The sequence below is a fragment of the Aptenodytes forsteri genome, unplaced genomic scaffold (genome assembly GCF_000699145.1).
Source record: "Aptenodytes forsteri isolate BGI_AS27 unplaced genomic scaffold, ASM69914v1 Scaffold137, whole genome shotgun sequence".
NCBI lineage: Eukaryota > Metazoa > Chordata > Aves > Sphenisciformes > Spheniscidae > Aptenodytes > Aptenodytes forsteri.
The window spans coordinates 4,122,304-4,150,161 of record NW_008796221.1 but is presented as its reverse complement, the minus strand read 5'-3'; the positions used below and the strand labels follow the sequence as shown (position 1 = coordinate 4,150,161).

Here is a 27,858-nt window from a genome sequence, read left to right as displayed (position 1 = left end):
ACGGAAGATAATTCCCTTTCAGAACAACACCCTAGGAGTTTTCTGAACACAAAGAGCAGGCGAATTTGGCTCCTAGCAGAAAATGCAGGGTAGGATGAAATCCCTTGGGAACTCCCAGATATACTGCACCATCCTGAATTAGGCTCAAGATCAACTCAGAGCTATATACCAGTTTCAAGTTTCAAAGGGCTTGTTGTAGCATTCTGAGCCTGAGAATTAAAGAAACTTTAAAATGTGTCCATTTATCTGATGGATGGATAAAATGCAGCATCCGCTCTACATGCTGAGCTAATGCTGCTACGCTGCTGTGCAGCTATAAAAATTGTTTGCATTTCTAACCAAATCTCATTAGAAGTTTATGTATAATTAATTCTACAACTGAGCTGAATGCATTACTTTTTTTTTTTCTTCTTTATTTTTCTTGAAGGTTCCAGATTTCCCAACTGTTGACAAAGGGTGTGTTAATGACATCATTATGAAGTTCTGTTGTTTACTGTTTTCTTCAACAAGTAGTAATTTTATTGACTTTGGCAGAGAGATTCGTGTTTTGCATGATTTCAATAGATTTTGTGACACAGACATAATATAAACCAAGATGTTCCAGAATAAACAGGACTATTACTACCAGATGGAAATTGTCCTGAAGCATTATTGGGCTCGAAAAAACAAAAACATTTTAGGAAAAACATTTTAGGAGTCAGTTTAATCATCTTGAAAACAATATCTATGTATAAAATACTGGTTTTTGAGAAAACAACAGAAGGATATAAATAGTAATTATTTAAGATCTTACTACTTTATTGTCTATGCACATATTTAGAATATGCTAGGCTTTAAAAGACATGCCAACACACTTGGGTTAGTGAGCTAACTATACAAAGTAATTTGAATCTGAAATGAGATATTTCTGATCATAAAACAAATAAAGCGAGCTGAACCTCAGAAGATACTCTGGTAGCAAACGTAAATATACATGAACTTAGAGACAGTAGATGTTGGCTGACGTTATTTGTAGAGCTGGTCAAATGATTAATTGTGATTTTCAGATGAATTCTAAATTTATCCTGGTAACAATAGCTTATGCAATCAGTGGATAATGAGCCCTGACACAACAGGCTTATAACTCAAATCCGGGTCATGGACATCAGGCCACAAAATAAAAAGTAATCTATTCAACAGTACAAATATTTCTCATTCTAAATGGTGAGAAAGGAAGTCTTGTGTACTTGGGTGGAATAACTGTATACAAATACAGATGGTCAAGCAGGTATTATTTGTCTGCCAAATGAGACACAATAGATATTCTTAAAGAATCTGTTAAGAATTTGGAAGCAATGAAATGCACTGCGTAGATTGTATCTTTTAGATCACAAATTGCAAAAACACATATGGGTTAAATAAAATGTAAACAGCAATGAGAAGTAAAGTGAAAACTGAAATAGAGGGCATAATAAAATTAAAGTGTTGCTATGTAGTTAATTCAGTTATCATCTGACTGGATTAAATTTTCTAGAAAACACAAACCAAACAAGTCTCAAGCAGCCTATGTAAATAAAAAAGCCTTTCTTAATGTCATTAAATGCAAATGCTACTCACTGAAAGAAAATAGTTCATAAATCCTTAGTCTAAAAGTTCATAGCCTTCCAAATGCAAGGGTGAGCTCTCTTTTTGATGCAAGCTGAGAGTTTGGCCAAGTTCAACTTCATGTAGAAAAAGCAAACTATACTCTCGGCACTGTAATTTAGTAGCTACATGTTTAACATCTTTCCTCCCAGACCGCTTCAACACTTGACATTTAGCAGAAACAAACTGAGTAGGTGCATGGTGACCCCTGGCCTTTTCTTGCTGTGTCTAGAGTCAGGGAATAAATTTGGCCACTGCTGATACCTGCCAGTCACACTGCGGGCTTCAACAGGAGCATGATTTTGGCAGAATATGGAGCAAATGAGGATACCAGTTGAGAAAGAAGATGTTGCAACATCGCCAAATTATCCTAGGAAAACAATATCACAGAGAAAACAGATGAAAAGGATCTCCTATAGGCTATCTGACAAGTCCAGACCTTCAAATACTTGGGCTGTAAAAAAACTGACCCTCACAGAAAATTTTTTAAAAATCAGGTTTAAGATTTTCCTTAAGAATTTTTCCAGTTTAATTTTTAAGAAGTCTTCTTATCTTTCCAGATCCCTATTAATGTGGTGAGCGGCAGTATAAATGCAGTGTAAAATGTAGTATAAAAAACAGAAGAAAACCTTAGTTTCCCAAGATGCTTCAGCTGCAGTAAACTAAATGTGGCTGGGGACCTTCCTGGACACAGAGGCCAGCTGATGTGGTGTTATCTGACTGTCTGCTCATAAAGCCTCAGCCTCCAAACCATGGTGGCTGTGTGACCTGGTGGGAATGGTCTCTGGACCATCCTCACTCCTGAACTGTGCCTGGGAATTATTTGGGAGCATGCCCATGTGTCTCTCTCCTTGCCACTCTTGAATTTTCTCATATAGAAGCAGCATTTTTGTGGGAGGGCTGGAGCACCCGTAGAGAGAGAAGAAGTTGCCTGGGATTTCCTTCTTGCTCCCTGTTGCAGTGACTGTCATTGCTCTCCCACTTCTCCAGGTGCTTAACTGCTTGTGTCAGTCCTTGCAAGCCTGATTTCTCCCTTCAGCCATCACCTCCCTCCTTCATACCGCCTCCGTTTTTCACAGGATCTCTCTCATGTTAATCAATTCTGGGGGAATTTTTCCAGCCTCCTGTGATGGGAGATAGAAGGCAGCAGGAGGCTGGCAAGAAGCCAGGCAGGCAGGGGAATAATAATGCTGCCTTGTCTGCTCCAAACCCATTTTATTGTAAGCGTCCTGCTATACGAGCCATTTCATGAGCCAGTCATCATATTCACAAATGAATCCTTTAGTCAGAGAAAATTTTGAAGAACAGAAAGCTTAGAAAGAAAGTCTAGGTTTCCTAATTATGTGGTCGCTCTGGGGTCATTTATACATACTGGTGCCACTGTCATTGCAATGTGTCCTCCAGCAAATATCTGCATGTCAGTAGAGCACAGCCAGTAACACGTGCCTTACCTGTGTACAGCGCTTTAAAGCCTCCAGCTCTGCCATGCTGTAAGAGACACCCGTTGTGCTGTCATCTCACCGTCATGTGCTGCTGTGCGTATGTATGAACGTGTAATTTAAAACAACCAAACCCAAGAGTTGGTTCTAGGAACTAATACAGCTCGTGTTTCAGTGCTGGAAATGCTGTTTTGACTAGCTTCCTGGGGATTTTTCCAGTAGTTGGTTTAATCAGTCGTGCTGGTAGTCTGTTGGCCCCAGGCAGCATTTTGGTAGTGCATAGTAGTGAAACATAAAGGTGGAACAACCTCTGGGGGCCACGGGCAGCAAACTGTGAGGCTGTCCCAGCTTGGCTGGTTCTGCAAAGGCTGGATACTGCCACTCACCACTGTTATTTCCTCCCTTCATCCCTTCTGCACTGAGCACACACCAAATTCTGGGCTATACATAGTGCCTAAAAATTCTACCTTCTCCATGCTTTCCTGTTAACATCCAAGAGAGAGGGTTTGGGGTTTTTTTGGAGCTCCCTCAAACAGGTATATATAGGCTTGGCACATAACATATGTGCACATAATCTATATTAAGCTCTAAATTTCAAGCACCTGATTAAAATGCATATTGTTAATGGAAGGCAGAATTTAGGGCCTAAGTGTTTTGACAAAACCTTCTGTAAGATGGAGCTTCATTCAGTTTTTTCATTACGTTGATATAAAACAAGAATAACTCCCTGGAAGTCATGTCCTAAAAAATGGATGCCATTGAGCATCTCCCATGGAAATAGGTAGCTTTAATTGAAGAATTTGGCTTCAGTGCAAAAGCATGAAGGTAGAAATCAACCCAAACGAGAGCAGTTGAATACAGAGGTGTGCGTTCCTGTGGGAATACTCCATTCTTCTCTGTATACATAAGATGACGTTCTCACCTGGACAGGTACTACCAAGACTGGATATAAGGAAGAAATTTTTACAATGAGGGTGGTGAAACACTGGAACAGGTTGCCCAGTGTTCAAGGTCAGGTTGGACATGCCTTTGAGCAACCTGATCTAGTGAAAGATGTCCCTGCCCATGGCAGGGGGATTGGACTAGATGACCTTTAATAGTCCCCTCCAACGCAAACCATTCTATGATTCTGTGAAAAATTATGATCTCTCTCTAAGTTACATGGATTCATCTTTTCCCACCAACTTTTCTCTGGATGAAACATCATGACAGCCATAGGACTCACTGAGACATACAAAAGATCTTTTTTGCTACAATGCTACTGGTGAATGGGCTCCCTCAGCAAATCCCATGTGTCACAACTCATTTGAGGCTGGGAGAAACACTTCCATAGTTTTAGGTGTCTTTCCCCTGGTTTTGGGCACTGCCAGAGAACAGACTATAAGGTCAGACAGGCTCCAGGTCTGATCTAGTATGGACATATGTGGGCAGTATAAATTTAAAATTCACCACACCACATTGGTGACACTCCTCTTCACGTGCTCACAGTAGACTAACTCCTCAGTAGCTTTTTTTTTAGCCTCTTTTTGGCAAATGCCCATTGCCAAGTGAGAGGGGCTTAATGGCAAAAGATTCAAGGGGTGCTGGAGATGTCCCCGCTGAACTGTGATTGAATGTCAGCAAGCCATTAGCTGAGATTGTTTATTCCATGCTGACCACTTGACTTCCACTTAAACTGTTCTATTAAAAATAAATGTGCTCTTCTGATGGCAAGCGGACAGTCCTCACACAAGGCTCACTTCGGTGCGAAGCCCAGCAGCTTGCAGCACAGATCTGCGGGCAGCGCCTGGCTCAGCCCCAGCCCTCCTGGCTGGGAACACAGTCATGGGCTGTCACGTGCCTGAGGCCAGCCTGGAGCGCTGCCTTGCTGGCTCAGATGCAGTGCTGTGGTTTAACCCCAGACGGCAACTAAGTACCACACAGCTGCTTGCTCACTTCCCCCCCTTTGGGAAGGGGGACAGAATCGGAAGGGTAAAAGTGAGAAAACCATCTGCAGGCAGGTGTTCAGCCATCTCCAGGAAAGCAGGGCTCCATCATGGGTAATGGTTACTTGGGAAGACAAACACCATCACTCCGAACGTCCCCCCCTTCCTTCTTCTTCCCCCCGCTTTATATGCTGAGCATGACATCATATGGTATGGAATATCCCTCTGGTCAGCTGGGATTAGCTGTCCCGGCTGTGTCCGCTCCCAAATTCTTGTGCACCCCCAGTCTACTCGCTGGTGGGGTGGTGTGAGAAGCAGAAAAGGCCTTGACTCTGTGTAAGCACTGCTCAGCAATAATGAACACATCCCTGTGTTATCAACACTGTTTTCAGCACAAATCCAAAACATAGCCCTGTACTAGCTACTATGAAGAAAATTAACTCTGTCCCAGCCAAAACCAGCATCCACGGCAATGTCCTTTCACACTCACAAGACCCTGACGTGCCTCTGTCCAAAGAGCGCTGCATACTTGGCAGCCAGCCCGCTTGTGATTTTCCAGTGGCACGTGTTCAGTGACTGCTGCCGTTAGCTTTGGCAGATGCAAGGAAAACATTTTGTAAGCCTGGAAAATTCCCAGTACTCACACCCATCTGACTGGTTAACAGCATCCTCCTCCAATGGCATCTCCGGACTGAGAAGCATCAAGGACTGTAAGCAATAGGCTAGAGCCTTAGAAAAGAAGGAAGAAGGGCAGAGAGAGAAGAAGGAAAAAGCAAGGAACAATTTTATCTCTCTTCAAGAATTTGATATTATTTCTTATTCCACGTATTCAAAAGTTAATAGTTGGTCCTCAAAACCATGCTGTTTTTAAGCCATGCAGTTAGCTTAAAATATAGCTGAGATTCCTTTTCATTTGTCTTCTGATCCTTTGCCTTTAGGAGGTGACATTTGCCAGCTTTTCTCTGCAGTCTCAATGGCTAGAAACCTACTCTTCATTGTTGTGAAAGCTGAGATCTTCACATAATTGTATGACTCCAGAAGCTGGAGATAGAAGTAGTACATTGCGTCCCACAGGACCAGCCACCATAGTGCTGGCAACACTGCACAATTTCCCTGGAGAGCTCATCCTGCTGTGCTTAATGTCCCAAAGATAATGTGCAAAGTCTCAGATGAGCTGAAGGAGCAATCTAAAGGTCACATTCAGCCCCGTGCGATGAACCAGCACAAGTCTATAGATCATGTACCTCTCAAGTAGGACCTCTCCATCTAGGCAATGCTGACATTCATGTTGACGTCAAGACTGGATTGAATTTCAGTCAAAGTGCATTCGGAAGAACCAACAGCTCTACTAGTGACTGCAAAAGTGAATGGAAGCAAAATCTCAGAACTAGAAAAGGGTTTGGGTCTTCTTTTTTCTTTTTTTTTTTCTTTCTGATAGATGGCTTATTCCCCCAAACCTCTCTTGTGTTGACCAAAAATTGTATCTAATTCAGAAAGTATCTTTTGGATGAAGGTAATGGTATGATATATACAAAGAAGAAAAAGATATGAAATATTTTTATTAATATGTTACATATATATAAAATATATATGTATAGAAATAAGATTTCAATTTTACATGTTTTCAATTAAAATGCTGTAGTTTTTTCATTTTGAAACCATGTTTTATTCTGAAATTTGCCTTATTTAATAATAAGAATACATTCAAACCTGATCAGACACAGAACATGTCATTTTGGATCCAACAAAATCTTTCAGCTGTGTGTGAATAAAATGTGGTTTATTTCAACTGCCATATTAAGAATATCAGTCCTCGGCATGGGACTCATCTCAGACACTCTGACAATGCAGAAGATTGTCCAGGAGCCTGTGGGGAGCCAGGGCTGGAGGCAGCAGAGCCCCCAGAACTGCCCCACACTGCTGCAAAGTCATTAATGACTTTGTTGCTGCAAGAGCTGCCTTGGGCAGAGGAGGTCACATTGCACCCAGCTGCTGCCTCCTGCTCCAGCCGGTGCAAGGGCACATTGGTTGAGCCAGAGCTTGTGCAAAAGCTTGTGAGGGAGCAGGGAGTGCCTATGAATTTTGCAATCAGCTGGCAGTGTGTTTTCTGTATTTCTGTGTTAGGGTGAAACACCCAAATGCCCTTGCCAATAGCCCTCTCATGGACATCAGTGGCACCACACCCAAGCACAACCTACTTCTTTTAGGATGCAAGTTAGCTCTTTTGTCTTATTATAAGAATTATTACTAAGGAAAGGAAAAGCAATAAGGGGCTTGTCAATATTTGTGTTTTTTCTCCATTATTTGCACAGCCAGATAGAGGGTTTCATTATAGAGGGTTCTGGAGCAAGTTCGGACTGAAGGTTGTGCTGAGGGTTGGATTTCTTGTCCCCATTTAGGTTGACAGCTCTGGGAGGAAAGGGCATATGCTGCAAGAAGAGTCCTCGGCTACTCTGAAAGTCCAGAAAACTCTGCCTTGGCAGCACGTTTCTGGGAAAGGCATTTGGCGCAAGTACTGAGTAGGTATTTTGTGGCACATTTTGCCTCCGTGATGTTTACCCAGTGCCTTTCCGGTGGCAGGGGATGGGGTAGAGTGCCCCAGCACAGGGTGAGGTGATATGCCTGGTTGTGGTTTAGCACAAAAATAAAATGCTGAACGATGGAACACGCTCAAACAGGAAATCACTTATTTCCTTGCACAGCTGTTATGACAGCAATGTTGATCTTCCCTAGCTGAAAGAAAAAAAGTTCAACGAAAATAAGGCCTGATTCCTGTATGGATGAGTTGTCGCCTCACTCTGGAAGGTGGTTTTCTACAGCCCCTGTGCACAGAGCATCAACCATGCATGCTGCCAGAGGTAGACAGCTGTACATTTATCTTCCTTTATCTACAAGATGCACAGCCCTGAGTAAGGAAAAAATAGTGATTTAATTCTATTTAGTTGAACCCAGTAAGAAACAAGGAGGGACTTTCCAATAGCACTTGAGGCAGTTTCATTTCCATTGCCCTTGAGACAGAAATTTATAGTCCTGTCACTTGAGGGCAGCTGCTTGCACTCTTAACTCCTGTGCTGCCTTTGGGGAAGAGGGTAATAGTCTTCAGTGACCAAAAAATCTTCTCTGGTCATTTCATGTGGGAAAACTTAGGATTTCCTGGCACCAGAATTGGGTCAGTTGTAATTTTCACTGCAGTCGTCGTGATTCCTCTGAGAAAGATGCTACGCTTTCTGCTCAGCCCACTGGCAAAAAGGACAAACCTCATCTTGGCAGATATGTGTTTGTTTCTTTTTTCCCTTGCAATTTGCTCTCCCTGTGTCGCCGAGAAAAGAAAAGACAAAAAGAGCTATTGTTTCATCAACCTTTTCTCGAGCACTGCAGGCTGTTTTTAACTTTTGAACAAAGTGGGAGTAGGGAGCATTTGGGAAGTTGTGTGGCAGCAATTGACTGTAGAGGAAAATCAATGCTCCCCATCAAACCAGTTCAATAGTCTTGTGTGCATCCCCAGCTGTTTTGTTTCCAGATGCTACGTTTTGCTTTAGTAACGTTTCCAGTTGTCATTATCAACCTGAGCTCTGTGTTTTACCTGCAAATGTTTCAACTTCATCAACATATTAACAGGCTCAGGTTAATTCACCTTCTTTAAAATGTGTGGAAAAGGAGACCTGCACCAAAGAGTTGGGGATTCCTTGTGAAATGGCATACAAGAGACTGAGCAATGAGGTACAGGCAGCAGTAACGTGCATCTACTGACTCGATGGGACCTATGTCTGATTTATAGTGATTTATATGAGACCAGAGTCAGGCACAGCCACCCTGGGGGTTTTCAGGCCCAGGAGGACAAAGCCTTGTGGCTGAGATGGTGCCTCTGTAGCTGCCACATGCCTTGGACTCACAGTCTCCGGGGTTTGTTTGGCAACTGCTTTGCAGTTCCCTGCCTTGCTCATGGAAGCAAAGGATGAAGCAGCAGCAGCATCCCCACCTCCTCCAGGGTTTCCTTTTCTTGTTTAAAAATAGGTCTTTTCTTGAAAAAACATCCTATTTGTTCCTTTTTGTCTGCATGGTATCTCCTTCTCCTTTCCTTGAATCCCTCCCAGCCATACCTGCCCTCCCACGTTAAGCCTGTATGTGCCACAGTGGCCTTGTTAGATTTATGGGCAGTGGCCAACCCGTGCTGGCTTGTTTTCCAGGAGGCTGCCACAACCCCCGGACTTGTCCTGGTGGCTCCCTGCCAGCACTGGGAGCTTCATGAAATCCCTCCCTGCGACTGTGCCCACCACAAGCGTGCATCCCGCTGCTCAGTCCAGCCGTGGAAAATTTGCTTGCATCCCCTTGCAAACAGGGCAGCTCATAGCCAGCGACTACCTGGGTTGGTGGACACATGTCTCCTGGAGCAGAGGCACATCCATACATTTCTAACTAACTGCTACCAAATTCAGCTTAGCCTCAGCAGTATGAAGTTGCCCAGCAAGACTGAGCCACACTTTGACCTTCCCCTGCCTGAAATCACTCCTCTGGGGCTTTAAAGTCCATCTACTTTCATTAAAAAGAAATGTGATCAGGGAGGGACCAGTGTTGCACTGCAGCAGTGGTGACGAATGACATGGTGATGTGCATGACGCAGGGACTGTCTTGTGCACTTGCTGTGCAGTCATTTGTGCTGCCACACGCTCTCCAGGGGAACCCAGTGGTGAGGATGGTGGTGGCAGCGTCTCCGCCAGCTGGCTGTCGGCTGGGGACCGGTTACCCAGCCTGGGAACACAGAGAGAGAGAGATACCATCCCCTACCCTCCTGCCCACAAGTGCCCCAGCACAGGAGTGAGGAGGCAGGTAAGAAACCTGCTTGGACCATAATGGGATGTGGGGAAAGTGCTCACAGAATGACATGGCCCTTCACATAACCGAGGCTGTAGCTAAAAACGCTGAGATTGATTGATACCGGCTTCTCCCACAGTGCACATCCCATCCCATAGTGCCAAGTCAGACGAGCAACCTAGCTCTAACATGCTGCTCAACCCAGCCATGAAGGCATCCGGTTGTGACCCTTATGTCAAAAGACATGTATGTGCTGTTGTGCGCACGGGATTACTCCAGCAGGTCCCAGCATCCAGGAATCAACACCAGCCTGAGAGCGAACCCACCACTGAGTATGAAGACTTCACTGCAGAGGTGCAGCACAGACTCAGGATTGCACTGGTGGGGACATCCTCATATTTTGTTGTCCTTTGAGGAGGACAAACCCAGTCTTTTGCTCCAGGAGATGTCAACTCTGGCTCTTGGCAAGATGAATTTCTAGATCCTAACTAGAGGGTTCCTATGTGGGTTTCTACCTAATTTCTTTTGTGCTTAGTAGAGGTTACGAAGTATTTCCCTGTAGAAGGCCTCATAGACCTACCGAGAGAAAATGCCCCCAAAAAGCAAGCAGGCAGGGGCTGCTCAGGCGGTATTACGGTCAAGAGGCAAAGCTGGGTGTGATACACTGTGCCTGTGCCACGGGGCTACAGCTGAGCACCCTCTGCAAGCCCAGCACTGGTTTCTAGTCTCAGAAACTTAAGCAGATCAGCCTCAAAGCTGCTAGTTGGGTCTGGAGTCAAGGCAACATTTTTTATACTAGTTTGGTTGTCAAAATAAATATTCCAAATAAATAGTCAAAATAAAGATAGTCCTCAAAAGAAATCAGTTCCATCTAACAATAGAGAAGTTCAGAAAGCTGGACGGGGATAGTTATTTAATAGATTCCTCCAGTTCAGTTGCTGAAATAAACTTTCTTACCATGTTTTTATAGAAAGCAAAACCAAGTTAAATAAAATACAATTTCATACTATTGCTATTTGAACTGGGGCTATAGCATGGGCTGGATGTAGGACTGCACTAGACATCCCAGGTGGCAGGCAATGCTCTGCAGAGCTGAGGTCAGGCTCATCTCCCAGGCTGGGTGCTGTGGTGGCCGCTGGGCAGGAGCTGGGCTAGGCTTCCCGCCTAGCACAGTGAAGCCCAAGCCTGAAGGGACCACACCAGCCTAATGTACAACTGTTATTATTTCTTCCACACCAGAGGTGGGCAGGACAACCCATAGATACATAGAACACAAGCTGACATTGACTTGGCTTCAATGGCATTATTTTGGGCTGCAAAATTACATCATTCGGGCTGTTCTGCTCCTCTGGGCGCCTGCCAGCGTGCTGTAGGTGGCTGGGGGACACCCAGGCCCAAGCTGGGGTGCCCAGGGTCCGAGTTTCACCCCTCCCACCACCCCACTGGCTGCCTTGGGAGCTTTGTGACTCCTGGAGGGTGAGGATAAGCCTCCAACAGCCCAGCCGAATCCTTCCCCTGCAACTCCCAAGGACAGTGCCAGCAGGAGCTGGGAGACAGAGACTCCCCATCACCAATGAAATCCCAGGTGATGGGAGAAGCTGCTGCATCACCCCAGGTCTCGGTGGGAGGACACGTCCCTCTTGCCCGCTGTGGGGGACGTTGGATCCCCCCCACCCCTCAAGCCCTGGGTGCAGGTACAGGCACTTGCCTGATCTAGCTGTTTGGGCACTGTGATTTTGGGTGACTCTCTGAGCTAAGCTCTGGGCGCCGAGCTAGCGCGGCTGTACCAGAGGCTATGGAGACAGTTGATGAGCATCCACCAGCGGTATTGTCCATCAGGAGGAGGACACTGGGCTTTGGTGTGAGCTCAGTGCATAGATAAACTAATTACCAGGTAAAATGCCTACTAGAAGAGAATTAGGAACCGCATGATCCAATGATTGATTAATTAAATGTTTATTAAAGGCATCCCTGGTTGACGCTCTTTGGGTTTGGACTGGATTTACTCCAAAAGCTCCAGAGACTCACATTTTTTATGGCGGTGAATTTTTTATGACCCTTGAATTATCTGTTTCAGATGTAGAAAAGCCTTCAGATTTCTCTCTCTCTCCATTATATTTATTAGACATGTTTAAGCATAATGCTTAAACATAACATAAACACTTAAACATAATGCTGATTCTTGGCTATTGTTAATCACACATAGCTCTATGAACTTAAAAAACCTCGCGATGCCCCTTTATTCCTGGCTATTCAGGAAAATGTTAGGCTAAGCAGCAAGGAGGCAAAAAAATAAGCGATGGGTGATTTTTTGAAGAGCAGACATTAATTCCGGATAAAGTAGCCTCATGCCCAGCTGCCAGGGAGAGCAGTTCGGAGATGATCAACTGAGAGAAGGAATGGTTTTGTCTTTCTGGGTTTCAAACAGATACATCTCTTCCTCCAGCTGGGGACCTGAGCAAGGGCAGGTTTGCACTGGGTATACACTGCCTGGTATTAAAATGTTGTTTCAGCCCTAGGAGGATAGAAATCAACAGCAGCAGCTCTCAGGAGGACTTGCAGCAGGATGCATTGTCAAGAAACGAGGAGGAAAGACAGGCCACTTAGTGTCTTCTCTAACAAACACAATCCAGCATGTTAATTTGGTACTTAGGAATTTGAATGAGAAGGGCACAGCTGCACACAACCCGCTTGGTTGCAACCCTGGTGGATTATGAAATGTGCTGTGCAAATATGTCATTATTGTTGCCTTTTTGGCCCTAAGCCGCAATAAAAGATATCTGAGATGAGCCATAGTTTCATGCCTTTGGTGTGCCATGGGGCTTAAGGCCAAAGGCAACATCATTTCACCCAGCCGGGAATCACATTAGTACCTTGCCAGTGCAGGCTCTGGAGAGTGTTATTCCAGGATGAATTCTTCCTTTTTTGTTTTGGCCTTAAACATCCCACTTTTTCCAAAATTAGAATGAATGTAATTGGTTTTGTGTGCTTTCTCTGGTGCAGAAAGTAGGGAGAAAAAAAAAAGGGAAAAAGACAGTTTCCTCACCTATTTTTAATTATTTCCTTTGGTTTCCCTCACCCACCAATTATTCCCAATGTATTTCCTGGACAAAAATACCTTTAACAGAGGGCAGAATCTTGGCTGGAGCTTTATCTTGCTCTAAACATGCCTCACAGTAGTTCCAGCTCAGAATACTTTATTTTGGGGGTAAAAAGCAGAAAAACAGTAATAAGTCTTCTAAGGCTAGTTAGCGTTGGTTAGCAAGACCATGTGCCTTTAGCTTAATGTTTGCTCTTTTTTTCATTAGACATCTTGCACTACCTTTGGTGAAGAGGGGGAGAGCCAGAAATGGTTCACCTGTTGCTTTGAACCTGCGCTATTCTGAAAACGGAAAACAAACCCATCAAATAGGGGCAGATCAGTAAAACAAGTACAAACAAGGGCAACTCAACATCGCCCCAGGCCTCCCTGCGCCGCATGCAGGTTCAGGCAAACCATGCGATGGCTGTGTCCCAGCTCCAAGGTGCTGGGAGAAAATAGTCATGAGGCAGAAGGGGCTTCCTGATTTCTAACTGACATTATTTTTGCATCAGTGTACTAGACATATTTATTTTGTGTGCAGCTCTTCAGATGAGGTAATGGCTGCATGCTAGCCTGTCCAAATGCAGAGTTCATGCTTTGCCTGACCATGGTCATAGCTGCCGGTCAGGGAGTAATTCGAGCCCATTTCGGAAGAGATACCTGTAAAGAAAGCGATGCCATTGCACAAGGTCGGCAGTTTATTCTAGAGCACAGGTATGAAGTCTCACCCTCCCGGTCCTCACCTACCATGCAGCTTTCCTGCCAGGGCTGCTTATCAGTCTCCTCCTGGGAGGGGGTGAACTTTCCACTCCCCAGAAATCCAAATTTCAAAGCTGTTGTGAACTGATGATTACAATGTGTTTTACATTATGTCAGTTTAAACATTTTGGTTTTAAATAATGCAAAAATACTTACTTTTTATTTCAATTCTAATTATGTTTTATTATTAATTTTTTCAATTTTTTTAAATTCTATTTTTTTTAACTCCCAACTGTAGATAAACTTCATATTTGAAGAGTTATGCTGACAAACTCAGCATTTCAGCAGTTCTAAAACTTTTCTAACCAGCTATCAAATGGACAGATTCACTGAAACCAAGCCTTTCTGCAAACTGTTCTGGTTTTAGCAAACTGGCATTTTTTAAGGAAAAATATGCTTCACAGGAGAAATTCCAGTTCTCTTTGCCCAAATTATTGTATAAAGGCTTTCATAACACTCAAAGGTCAGTTTGTTTTCTTGGAGAAAGCAAGCTCATATTTTCTTCCACTCTCCTCCTCTAACTCAAAAGGAAATAAAAATAGATAAACATTCCCCTTTTGGTAGTAGAAGTGCCATTTTGTACTTCTGTAAGCACTTTATACATTTGAAGCACCATAGAAAAAGTAATTAAGTAGCATAAAACTTCTGTGGTTGAGCTGGTGAACCTGAAGCTGTGGAAACACTGAAGTCCCAAGGCTGAAACATCTCACGCTTGCTGGCTTGCAGAGGTCGTTGTCGGCCACCAGGCTGCGAGGAGGTCCAGTGTCCTGCGGCTCCGCACAGGGTCACTGGGTCGGTGGCTGTGCTTCGGTCGGCAGAGCCCTGCCAAGGCTCCCAACGTGCAAAAATCATAGAACCATAGAACCATAGAACCACAGAACCATAGAATCATAGAATCATAGAATCATAGAATGGTTTGGGCTGGAAGGGACCTAAAAGATCATCTAGTTCCAATCCCCTGCTATGGGGAGGGACATCTTTCACTAGACCAGGTTGCTCAAAGCTCCATCCAACCTGGCCTTCAACACTTCCAGGGATGGGGCATCCACAACTTCTCTGGGCAACCTGTTGCAGTGCCTCACCACCCTCATAGTGAAGAATTTCTTCCTTATATCTAATCTAAATCTACCCCCTTTCAGTTTAAAGCCATTACCATTAAATCCCAAAGCTTACCTTGAACTTGGGGATCTGCTCAGATGAAATCAAGCTCTCCTGCCCCCGGATTTACCCTCAGTTTTCCAGAGCCAGAATTTTGTCCTGGCTGGAAACCTTGCTGTTCTGACAAGGTCCTAAAGGTCAGCAGCGCTCGCCCACCTGGCAGCCCTGCATCCCAGCCCATGCTCTGCTGGGGCCACGCCACTTACAGACAGCCCAAGTAATTCATCTCTTCTGAGCATTGCCCTGGTTGCAGGAGGTTGTCTCTGTTTAATGAGTGTTAAATTCTGGCGTAGACGAAGGAAGACGCAGTTTTAGCACAGCACGGGCGGCATTAGGGGAATCCTGCAGGTAATTCTGCAGGCTTGATGTGAAGTTATAGCTGTGTCTTATAGCTCATTCAATTAATTATTGCTTCTTTATTCAATTATGAGGGGTCAGGGTCTCTGTACTTTAAGATAAGAGATGATGTAAGGCACCTTGTGTGTAATGCAGCAGGGCAAGCAGGAGACGAGCAGGCAAGAGGGAGATAACCAAGCTGCCCCTTTCAGAGGGCAGTGTCTGCTAATGGTGCCCAGCTGCCAGATGTAGGTGTTTGCAACAAGCGATGTGTTAATGCTGGGAATGGTGTAGGATATGCAGCAATGATCCACTGTGAGACCCTTCACACTGAAACCACGGAGTCACCAAAAGGCGTGTGTGGGCATTATATTTCTTGCTTTAAGCAAGACTGTGTTTGCTTGCGAATGGGGCACAGGAGATGACATCCAAGCTTACAGACAGACTCTGCCTGCTTAAGGAAGCGGTCAGGTCAGTTTAAGGAAGACTGTCTGGACTTTTCCTGGGTACATGCTTATTCTCCTGCATTTTGGAGGAACAACCTGGAGGGCATTTCCAAAACTGTTGTTGATGCCCTGGATTGCTGATGCTCTGGGGAGGTAAATTGCTCAGAAAATGAGTATCATTTACTGGGTACGTAGGGTCTGCTCAGCCCCTCACTGGAAGCTCAGGGTATGTGCTCCTTCCCACTCAGCATGTTCCCAGCAGAAAAGTCGCAAGTCACAAACAACTGAAAATAGCAAAATGATCTCATAGATCAGTTGCTAAAAATACGGAGAAGAGTCTAGTTACAAACACTGTGGCCGGGTGGTTTGTTATTCACCCGGCAGAGGAAGGCGTCAGAGAATCCTGGATTCTTCCACTTTCAAAATCATTTTTCCTTTCTGGTGTTACCTGCTGCCCTTTCTTGACCGGCAGCAAGCTGACACTGAGCCCGTTAGCGAGGATCTTATTCAGAAGGAAGCGCCAATGAACGAAGCAAGAATAGAGCACATCTCACGTGGGCCACTGGCTCTGCCAACACTGCCCATCACCCAGGGGTGCCCTGTCCCGAGCCTGCACCAACAGGAGGGAAAAACCTCACACCCTGTCCTGAGATGGCAGACGTCTCCCCAGGGGAAATAATCCCTATACAGACACAAGGCAGCTGCAGTGGTTTTGACTAGAAGCCTGATGCTGCCTGAAGACCTGACTTAGTTTTGACCTGAGGCTGCTTACTCACCTTCAGGACTTACCTGGAGCCAGGAGTGGAGTCGCTCCAGGGGCTGCTCCTTGCTCATGCAGGACTGTGGGGACAGAGAGGTTCCTCCTGGGAGCAGCATCCAGGCAGCAACTGCTGATGGAGAGGACTCGCTGCAGGGCCCAGGATGGCCTGGACATGCCACTCGGCTTTGGCTTGACATCTTCAGGGAAGCAGCATGCTCAAAGTGTGCTCAGCTGGCTCCAGCTCAGTTCCTTCCCTCTCACCTCCGCTTGGACAGGTGTGATAGTAAAGGCAATGTGTGTTTTAGCAAGTTACAGCCAAGATTTTGAAGCTGAAAGGTCACTAGTGAAAGCTATACAGTCCTCGTCTGTGCTTAACAGGATGCCCACAGCAGTGCCTGTCCCTCTGGCTTTTCTTAGATGCAGACAGAGGGATCTGGTGTCCTTGGAGCAGCCATTTCCCTACAGACTCCCTTGGTCTGTACAACTTTGCTCTCCCCTAGCTTGCAGCTAGGCTGACCTGGAACTCAGTTTTGAAACACAAATGCACCTTGTGCATTGTGTTGGACACAATGCATGGACAGCTTGGCCTGGCGGGAAGCACCTTGTGTGCTAAATGATGACTGCCCATCCCTGCTCACACCTAACTGAGCAGGAGCAATGTGGAAGAGGAAAATGCACTTCATACAAAATCCTTTTTTTTTCCCCAGGGTATGCTGGGCGTTTGAGGGGAGTTTCCTCTTCGCTCTTGGTTGTTTTGCTGACAGTTACTCCCCACCTTCTTCTTGACATGATACTTCTCTGATCCAGGTCTGTGTTGTATCTAACTCAGCAGTTTAAATTTCATCCTGCCATCAGCCACACATTCACTCTGGAAATGCTAATGCCACAGTGGCCTCTCTGGCCCCAGGGGCTGGGAGGACAGTGTGGCAGCTCCACCAGAGGGTAGAGGAGAAGGGGGGAGACCGTGGGGTTGCTCCATGTCAGTGGCTGTCCTGCACAGCTGAAAACCACACCAGGCAGAGCGCTCTGCTACCCCACGGGGGATCTCACAGCCCCTAGGGAATTGCACGTTGAGGCTGCAGTGGGTATGTGAGTGCTTCTGTAGAAGATGAAAACTCCTGGCTCCCAGCGCGCAAGCAGGGCTGGAGGAACCCACGGAGGCAACCAGGGCAGGCTCTGGGAGGTGTATTATGGTGCATTATCTCTGTTGCACTACAGATAATCCCAAAAGACAGCACATATTTATGTCTGAGCTGCTCTAAAAATGCACAGGTTCCTCTCCCAGAAAGGTCTGTTGTCAAGTCCTGCCTGAAGCAGTTCAGTCTTTGAGCTCCTCCCTTCATGGAAGACCTGCTCTCTATGCAGTTACCTGGCACCTGCAAGCTTGGGAAAGGCTGGGACTTTCTTCTCCAGACCCTTATGGAGACCTGTTCTGCAGGAAAGCCCAGTGTCAGTCAGATGCAGCACACCACCTCGCCTGCTGGGTGGTCCCGTTACTGACAGTGGCTATCCCACCCCTGTGCCCACAGCATCCCAGCACCCCAGAGCCCTGCATCCCTTTCAAACAAAATTCCTAAGCTTGGGTGATGGCATTGCTGGCTTTCCTTGAAATACAAGCAGACCCCAGACTCATTCTTCTATGGCCATGTGTGCATTACCTTCAGGAAATCAGTCCTGACAGAAAACCACCTGGGCCCTCTTGTGTGCATGACTACCACTGGCATAACAGGGGCTGGGGACTGGCTGCCCTTCCCATCGGAGAGCAGGTATCACCGGCTTGCCCTGGACCATGTGTATCTCAAGAAGTTGAGATACACTCTCAACAGAGTGTACAGAGAGAAGCTCTCCTTTAAAAATGTTGTTCCTTTACTGTCTTTTCCTACCTCATCAGCATTGCTCACTGTTTTGTGGTAACTTTTGGCACATAAACATGGATGAACACTACATTTATGTTCATTTCAGAAGCTTTTAAATGTTGCTGGAGCAGCATGTTGGGGACATATCGTCAACTAGACTTAGGTCCACCACAGCTATCTTCTACCTTCTTTATCAGTAAAGTACACAGGTTTTAATTTCATAGATATATAGATATATTTCATAGAAATATAGCTGCAAGCTGCATGATCATCTGCCAGTTCTGCCTGGGCGCCGAGTGCCTCCAAGTGCCCTGACCTGCCTCATCTGGGACCTCCCCTCACCCCCAAGCCCATGGCCCAGGAGCCCCACTGCAGCTCAGCTGCAGCCCCAGTCTTGTGGCTCAGCAAGTTTGGTCCAACACAGACAATTGCCCAGGGACGGATGAGCTGCCAGGTCTGGGCTGTGCTGGGCAAGACAGTCCCCAGGGTGACGGTCCCCACCTCTCGCATGACTACCTAACACACAAGTCCCACTTCTCCCCCAGGGCTGTGTTTTCTCCAGCCAAATATTCCCAGCACATTCCTTACCTGAAGGTATTTCCTTTCGTCATTAGGAATTGCAGTAGAAACCAGGATTTGGCCGGCAGCACTTCCTGCTCAAAGCTAAAGGGAGATGAGATCCTAAATGGAGAACATCTATAACCTTTCAGTTCAGAGCACTTTACTGGCTAGTAGTGACAAAGGGATCTGAATAGGGCTGGTGTCTTTTTAATGATGGGATTGCAGGTCTGTTGAATAAAGAAAACCATCGTAATGCAATGTCAATTCCTCCAAGGCATTAGTACAGCACTGTATTTGGTTTTAAAAAATTGTGCAATATGGAATTACCAGATAATTAACTACGTGGATTAAAAACTGGTTCTTTCACTGATCTCAAAATATTGATCACTGGGAGTCACCAATAAGCATGACCACGTTTGGCAGCGATGCCAAAGGGCTGGGGTCTTTTTGCCCCAATTCAGTTTGTTCATCGGTGAACTAGACAATGACATAAAACTTCTGCTGATAAAGTCTGTGGAAGACATGTAAATTGGAGGGTAATAAAGAGGGACAAAGACAGGTTACTGTTATGCAAACCTGACTTGCCTGGTCACAGTCCCATGACATCCACTGGCAGGTAGCTAAATATCAACTTACACAACACCAGAGACAGATGTGCAAACTGTCTTGGCAAGCAATAATTCAGAGACAGATTTAGGAGTAATCATAGACGATCATTTCAGCATAAGCTGCCAGTCAGGTGGTAGCTGAAAAGGCTGCTTACACAACCCTTTCACATATAAAATGAAGCTATCAGGAAGAAATAGGGCAAGGATTCCTGTACTCAGAGTTTGTGAAAGATCATAGCCCATGAAAGATCGCTATTAGAATGCCTTTAGTCTTTATGGACATTCCCTTCTATAGATATATACACATCTATATACATCTGTCTATTCATATATAGATAGTTTGCATGTTTGTGTGTGTAAAATATATATGTATATATACGTATATTTATGTGATCCCTGTACAGCCAGTATATGTAAAAGACTAACTGCCGGTGGTCACTTCACGCCCAGCAAATATGCCAGAGGCACCGCGGTAGTTTCAATATACCCTCATTTCAAGTATAGAGATGACCAGGTTTATATATCTATTTTTTCAGGACATGAGACATGCCCACAGAGCCTTGCATGGGGGTCTAAAACAAATAGCTCTTTACTCAGATAGCGTAAGACAGATATTTAGACAAAATAATCAACAGAGCTACATGCATTTTTCTAGCCTCAGTTTCCCAAGTACTCTGGAGTCTGGTTTAGCCCAGAGTCCCTTGTTGAATACATGAACTTCTTTGGAGTCCAAGGACAAGCACTGTGCAAACTAGGTTCTCTCTGCCTCTAGTCCAGACCAAATTTCTTGTGAAGTGGCTGGTGAGGCTGCCTCTTTTTTAACGTCCAGCTTTCCTGCTCATGCCAGTCCCTGAGAAGCATCACCAGGTGACAAGCCTCCCACAAGTTGGTCTGTCACTTAGTAACTGTCCCTCTTTGATTCAAACCTGAAGAATAGATTTGTTCTAATGGCTAGCCGTTGTTCTTATCCCAAGGTACTCCACTGAAATAGGTGACTGTCAACACATGAATAAAACTGCAGAACCTTGTCAGCATTGTGCTGTTTGCCACTGAGAACTGTATTGCAACACAGCAAAGACAGCAGGAGAACAAGGATCAGTTTCACAAATTCCCTGAGTTGTCTGGAGTCAGATTTTCCAAATTTTCAAAAGACTTTTGATCTTGTGGACAAAGGCATAGAAAAACCAAGGGGGCTGGACGCTGAAGGTAGACAAACTTAACTTTGAAATTGCAGTGGTAGGAATGAATTTAAGCTCCTGGGAAAGACTCCACAAGATGTGCAAGAGAGAGTCACTTTCTTTTAAGTCCTTTGAAGGAGTCAACAGGTGTGTGAATAAGGGAGACCCTTTTAATATACCCTACTTTTATTTCAAAAAGGCATTCAACAAGGTTTCTAATCAAGTCTTGAAGGAAGCTAAGAAGCTCTGAGACATGAGGGGAGGTCCTCACGTGGATACAACATTGATCAAAGGATACAAAACAGAATAGGAAAAATACACAGCTTTCACAGAGTGTGAAACTCCACTTAGTGATCTGTGCTGGAACTCATGCTGCTCAACATGTTATTAAACGATCTAGAGGAGGATGAGTAAGTAGGTGACAGTTTGCTGGAGGTGCCGAGTTACTCAGGGTAATAAAGATGGGAGCTGATTGTGAAGAATTGCAAAAGGACCTTATGAAACACAGTGACTGCAAATTAAAATGGGAGATGAAATTCAGCATAAACATAAACTGATGTGTATAGGAAAAAATAATCCTAACCTGACACATGCAATGATGTGTTATGATTCATCTACTACTACTTAAATACAAAATCCTGGGGTTATAAAAAATAGCTTCATAAAAATGTCAGTATAAAGCTCAATAGCACTAAAACCAAAAATACCCCAGGCAATTCAAATGTTAGGCAAGAATAGAGACTGTAACACAAAGCTTTACCCCATTGTAGGAAAATTACACATGGCTGCTTGGTGAGAGTGGTGCTTTCCAAATTCCATGTGTTTTAAGAGAGTAGTAGATAAAGAAGGTCAGTTGGAAGAGAACCAGAGGCAGCCTTAGCCAACACACATCTCAATACCCTTGCCTTTGCTGCAGTGTTATAACAACCATCTCAGTGACAGCATTTGTGTCTATTCAATTGACTGGGGAAGGAATCATTATTTACAATCATATCACAACCTGCAAAGTCACTCCCTCTTCTCATGCTGGTTTACAGCACACCACATAGTCAATAACCATATGGGTTCTTGTCTCAAAACGCCTTTGGGCAGGACCCCGTTGTAGCATGGAAGAAACTAATGAAACTCTGCCCAGGTCTTGCCTAATCTAGTACAGGCAGTAAAAGACTGACCAGGGATAGAACACATACATGCTCTCTTACAACAAAACAGCCATGGGAATAGTCTCCACAGCTATAAGCAGAGCCAGAACTGAGTTAGGCTCACCAAAGCCACCAAAAATGCTTTTTTAACTCCAGGGTTCAGGATGGCAGCAGGACATGTTATTTCATACAGCATTGGACTTCCTCAGCAGACACAAGACCCGGCATTGTGGTCTCTATATACCTGAGTACTCTGTCTTGCTATTCTGTGTGCCAATACAGCCTCTCTCTCTGATGGGATTAACTGTGTGTAATGCGCGTGGAATCCGGCTGTGACTGGTGAGTCAAGAAGCACCTGCAGAAACCAGGCTAAAGTGTTTGAGTATTCAGCTGTTTTATTTATTATTAGAAAGATCCTGTGTCTATGTTTCAGTAGATGGCATTTATAAGGAAACCAGTTTTTAAGAGAAAAAATTCACTTAATTTTGCCAGCTCTCATGTGTCTATTAACATTTTCATGGTCACAACTCAAGACAAAAGGCAGCAAAGGGACAGCTTTCTCTTTTGGTTTTACTGTGTGAATCTATCTGCTTTTGTATGAAGGTGTAAAGACTGCAAAACCTTGAACAGAGGTGAAATCTTCCTTTTTATCTTCTGGAGATTTACAGTTGCAATAAAAGCAAATAATGGTCTTCAAGCAGCAGTGCTGGAGGTGAGGCTGCAAAAACCACAGTGTGGAAAGAACAGTAGCTTTAATGAAGTTTGTCACTGGCATTTGGCTTAACAAGTAGCTACAAGCCTTGAAAAATGGATTAAGGTTAGACTGGGGCACATTAACAGGCCACTGCTTTGTTATCACAGGGAGACGGCAACACTGTTTTGGTTGAACAGCCTCAATGTTTTCACAGCAGATTATAGGATAGACTCGAACCTGCTCAGCTGAGAGAAATCACAGGGAGGCACCCTCACCAGAGGGAGATTAGTTGTCATGCTCTGACCTTTCTGTGACTTACAGACATATCTCTACCCAAAGCCATTTCGCCCAGAGATTATCCTCTTAAATTGCTGGGGTATGTCATCCTTCTGACGCATCCAACAATGAGCTGCAATTCCTTATGCTTAAAATAGAGTAGCATCTTTTGGAATAGGGAAAACTCCCTTGAAAGGGAAGAGCATGCCAGCCTTGTTCTTTACACTCAGAAAGCTGAGGAAACCGCATCCCAAACGCTCTTCTCCCTTTTGTCGAAAGGGAAGGAGGTTTGAAACTGATGTTCTTCACTTTTCCTTAGAAGATAAAAGGTTTAAAGTCCATACAGTTCACCTGATGTGAGAGTGTATTACTTTCACTAATCTTTTGGTGATATGAATACTCAGCCATTATAAAACGTTTCCTCATGTCCTTTCGTATAAAAGGGCTGATGTGAAAGCTTTAAATAGCTACCCTAATAACCTAAACCAGTGACAAAGAAGTAAAAATGTCCAGCCCTCAGATCCTTCCATGCATTCTTTAACTACCCACTCAAATTTCTTAAATACTGTGATTATAGAAACTTCTGAAGCCATTTTCAATAATTTATAGTTACCTGGCTACATACAGTATATTTACTTGACGCAAGCATAGGAACAACCACCAAGAATCAGATCTTCAAATCTCAGACCAGTATTAATCAATGAAGCATAAGAAAATGTAAATAGTTACACATACTAATAAATTAGAGTATGCTTTTGTAAATATATTTAGTGATCTAGAAACAGCTTGAATTGATTTAGATACAATCTAAATTGCTGGAAAAAAAGGAGTTATACAACCCATATTTTCTGATTTTTTTGGCTCAAAGGTAAACAAACAACAAACTTGCCCTTCTACTCAGAAGAGTTGTATAAGAGGGTAGTAAAAATATTGCTGGAGGCATGATGGCTCCCTATCCATCCTTAAGAGACCTCTCTGCTCCAGCCAGGGGCAGGAGAGAGGACTGCAATTCTGATTCCAGGAAACCTCACCATAAATTGAAAATTCTAGAAATTCTATTAAAAAAGCAGTTAGGAGTACTCAGATAAAGATTGGTAAGGAAATTATATTGAACAAAATACGTTACTTGAGAAAAATCCAGCTGACTTCACTCCCATATCCTTTGAATTGCTCTGGATTATGTTACAGCAGAAATCCGGGAACCTTTCAACAAAATACTGTGCCACAGGAAAATACTTTTTGGAAATGCTCTATTGCTAAGTGCTTTTCATCCCTCACCATGAATTAAAAACAAACATCCTTAGATAACTGTGAAAGGTGTTTTAAAATCATTAACAAGGTCAGCTGTGCTACTAGTACAACAGGGAAAAAAAAGAACGTAAATAACACCCATGGTTAACAACTGTGATTTCAGTCAGTGTGATTTTACAGAGCATCTTTAATCTCAGTATTTCCTTATTTCTGATCACCAGGCTATTTAGAAGGCATGCAGCTCTCCACATAAGGTGCCTCTGTCTACCAGGCTTAAGACAAGAGGAGCATCTTTCACTCAAGAGTTTACAAATTTCACAGAGAAGGTACACACCTACGAGACCCTGATGGGACTCTCGTGACAAAACAAACCCCATACGTTACAGGCAGAAATGCAATTACCATTGCTCAAATGCATCCTCACAGTTCCTGCCTTGAGCAGCTCAGCACAGATACTATTTTATTTATTACAGTAGAATTAGAGGACATAGGAAGAGACACATTTGTGAGCCCCTTGCCTTCTCCTGCACAGTCTGAGGCCTGGAATTTCCCTGCAGACTCCTCTGCGTGATGATCTGGGAGCCTACCACTGCACACTCACCATTAATAATCATTAACTTGCACAAAGGCTGATTATGAGTGAGAAAAGCTGGAGTGTTGTAGCTGGAGGTTTTTACCAGCATGGAGAGGAGGAGGAAGAGGCCTTGCCTACCACTTAGGCTGTGCGTGTTCTCTGTAAAGATAATGTAACAGAGACTTTGAATTCGAGTGCTAAAAGGCCATTATTGTAGGCTACAGGAGCCCCTTTTTATATTGCAGTATAACTTGAAGGGACCAGCAACAAATGACGGTAAATAATCTTTACACTAGGTGCCTTATACGCCCATACTAACAGCATCTGTGTTTGTAAGGTACCCTCTGCAATTTAAAGTTACATAGGAGTTAAAAGTGTAACTTCTTCCAATTATGAAAATCCTGTCCAAAGGGACATGAGACATTCTCTCTGTTGAAGAGCTGGCATTTTTTGACAGGATACTTAAATGAACTAAAGGCTGCAACATTTTTGGTTAATGTGCTTTTAAACAAGCATTTTTAGTAGCTTTAGAAGTAAGATTTAAATAATGAATCTTTATTTGAGAAAGGATTATGTGAAATATAAATAAAGGCTAATTCCTTTTATCAAATTCACTTCCAAGTACTTCATTTTTCAGCACAAACACGCAAGATGCTGAAGCACAAGTGTGTTCACAGCCTAAAAGCCACCCCCTTCTCTTCAACTGAGCTGACTGTAAATTCAATCACTTAACCACAAACAGCATGCAAGCCAACTGAGCAGCTCTCCTACAGACGACTAATGACAGCACAGCTATGCTCCAGTCTGTGTTTGGCAACAGAGCGCACAGGAATGAAATCTGATGCCCAACATTACAACTTTAAGACACGGTCAAATGGCTATTATTTTCACTGCCAGAACTAAACTTTATTTCCATGTGTATTACATACCGGTATTTGGTGCCAAGTACATTAAAATTACTTTAACAGAGGATTTAAGTGAGGAATATTTATTCTTCACTAAACAGATTAAGAAGGAATGTAAAAACCTATAAGAAAAAACTGTTTCAGCTTCTTTTTGATTTTGGCAAACCAAACAGTTAAGCACTCTTCTGTTCTCTCCTCAGATCTTTCAAGGTACCAAAAAAGCATCTTTTCATAATCATGCAGCTCAAGAAAAAAAATAGCCTTATAAAATCCATTTCTTATGCTAAATATGATTACAAATAAGAGTATTAACACGAAACTCCCAATTCCTATTTTTAAATACAAATACTGTATTGTATTATATTATGAAATAGGGATAATTAAAACATATCAACAACTACAAATCTAGTAATTTAAAGCAAACTTAAACATGCTGTTTGCTTTCATGTGGAAGAATTAGGATATTGTATGGTTCAAGCACTGCAGTAATTTCTGCCAACTCCTTGATGCCCAGAATGTCAAACTGCCAAACACAGAGACATATTCAGGTCTGAATAGCACCAGGTGTTTTTCTTTTTTTTTTTTAAGTTATTAACATTTAATAAAATGAGTGACATGACAACTTTCTGAAAGCGACATGCAATAGTAGACAATTTGCTTCAAATCTCCAACTAATAAGCTAAAAGTTTTAGACAATACAGAACAATTACTAATATATTTCATGGTACACAAGAAAACAGTGCTTCCACAGTATATCCTCAGTTCTCAAGTACAAAAATATCAGTTATGGGTAGTCAATAGTTATCAAAATTTTTATTGGTACAGAATGAAAGCAGCATTTACTTTATTGTTTTTTAAACCATACATCATAAAATTCCCTAGTACACACGTAGAGGAGTGAAATAGGCTCTGTACTGTTTACCTGCTACTGATCCTAGGTCCAGATTTAAAATCTTTTCTGGCCAAACAATATCATTAATAGCAAAGGGAAGGCAGTTCCTCAGTGTGAAAGGTCAGCATTTAGAGTCTTACTAAAGCACTATTTTTGAAACAATACTTCACTTAAATGTATAATTACATACACTACAAGTGGAAAACAAGTTTTTATCAACAAGAACTATTGAGACTGGGCATAAATGTCTTAACCACAAACCCTGGAAATACTATGGGTGCTTTGATGTGGCCCTTTTTGGCGAGAGAATAAGAACAATGAAGTATGGCTTTTCAATCTTCCTTTAAAAGCATGTTTTATAAAATTTCGTAGGCTTAAATTATTTTAGAGGACCCCTAACATTTTTCTGTAACATCATTTACTAATTAGAAGCATTAATTACATCAGTATATAAAGCCATTGGCTGATAGTTGGTCACCAGCATAACACAGGAACCATTTGCTTTTGTTTTTTAAGTAAGGGAGGTACTTTTCTAGTGAGAGCCATCCTACAGTACTACCAAACATTTCAGAGGTTACTACATAGCTTCTCAAATAAAATCCTCAACCATTCTGTTTTCCAGCAGATATTAAAATCAAGCATATGCAGAGAGCAAATACAACCAAGTGCAGACAGTTCAAAAGTATCTCTCAAACATATTGTTTTACAGTTACCCTCTGGAAAATAAAAGCGCCTCCTCGCCCCAATGAGATGGGGCAAGAAGGGGAAACAGGTCTGCCATTCATGTAGGAGTTTGGCTAGCATAAAGTTTTATTAAAGTTGTTAACAAAAATAGTTAAACATTTTTACAATTTAACATCCAGTCTTGACAAAAGGCAAATCAATGAAAAAAATACAAAAAAGTAAAAAAGTGCACTACCTAGTCCAGTATTTTGCTTTAAAGTCGTCACTTACAGTATATGAAAAATAAACCCAGAAGTGTAATTACTTTAAAATACACCGCTTCCATATTTCAGTATTTTACACATATATTCTATAGTGGAAGAGGAGATCTCTTAAAAACTTTACTCTTAAAATATTGAGGTGCATATGCCAAGTGGGATAGACTTGGCAAGTTAAGTTGCAGTAAAGAATCCTTTCAAATTTGGCATTTCATTTACATACCTTACAGTGCCAGCAAGGTCTGTAGTACCTAAACCTTCTAGTAAGAACAGTAATTTTCTTTAATGCACATTTACTAATACAGACAACTACAAGAAACGGTGAGGTCAGCAATTCTATGGGATCTTAAGGAGATACGAGTCCTGATTTAGTCGTCAAATGGTACAATGTCACAACAAACTTTAAGGCCATGTTTTATTTGCTGATTAATGGACAAAAGGCAATGGATTCCCCCCCCCAAATATTTTCTTGAAAGTCTGTGCTCATAAAAATCATGAAAAGTTGGAAAGACTTAATTATTGAAACTTTAAATATATTTTACACAATCTTGTTTGTACAAAAATACAAGTTAAATATAAACATAAAGCAATCATGATAATTTTATGTAAATCCATTTTGTGATATTCTGTTGGACAAAAG

General features: G+C 43.2%; 1 protein-coding gene and 1 long non-coding RNA gene across 2 annotated transcripts in view; both read right to left on the bottom strand.

Annotated features, from left to right (window-relative positions):
• The window catches only part of SYPL1 (synaptophysin like 1), a 56,727-nt gene extending 54,858 nt beyond the window's left edge, over window positions 1-1,869 (bottom strand). Inside the window, exon 1 of the mRNA XM_009289040.2 lies at window positions 1,597-1,869. Within this exon, the coding sequence (XP_009287315.1) occupies window positions 1,597-1,614 (18 nt within the window). The 5' untranslated portion in view covers window positions 1,615-1,869. The remainder of the gene's footprint in view (window positions 1-1,596) is intronic.
• Window positions 1,870-11,814: 9,945 nt separating this feature from the next.
• LOC103906967 lies at window positions 11,815-14,994 on the bottom strand. The gene is made up of 3 exons (XR_658046.2): window positions 14,814-14,994; window positions 13,625-13,724; window positions 11,815-13,541 (listed from the first exon to the last, which is right to left on the bottom strand). It is a non-coding gene; the product is annotated as an uncharacterized LOC103906967 (long non-coding RNA).
• Between the last annotated feature and the right edge of the window lie 12,864 nt (window positions 14,995-27,858).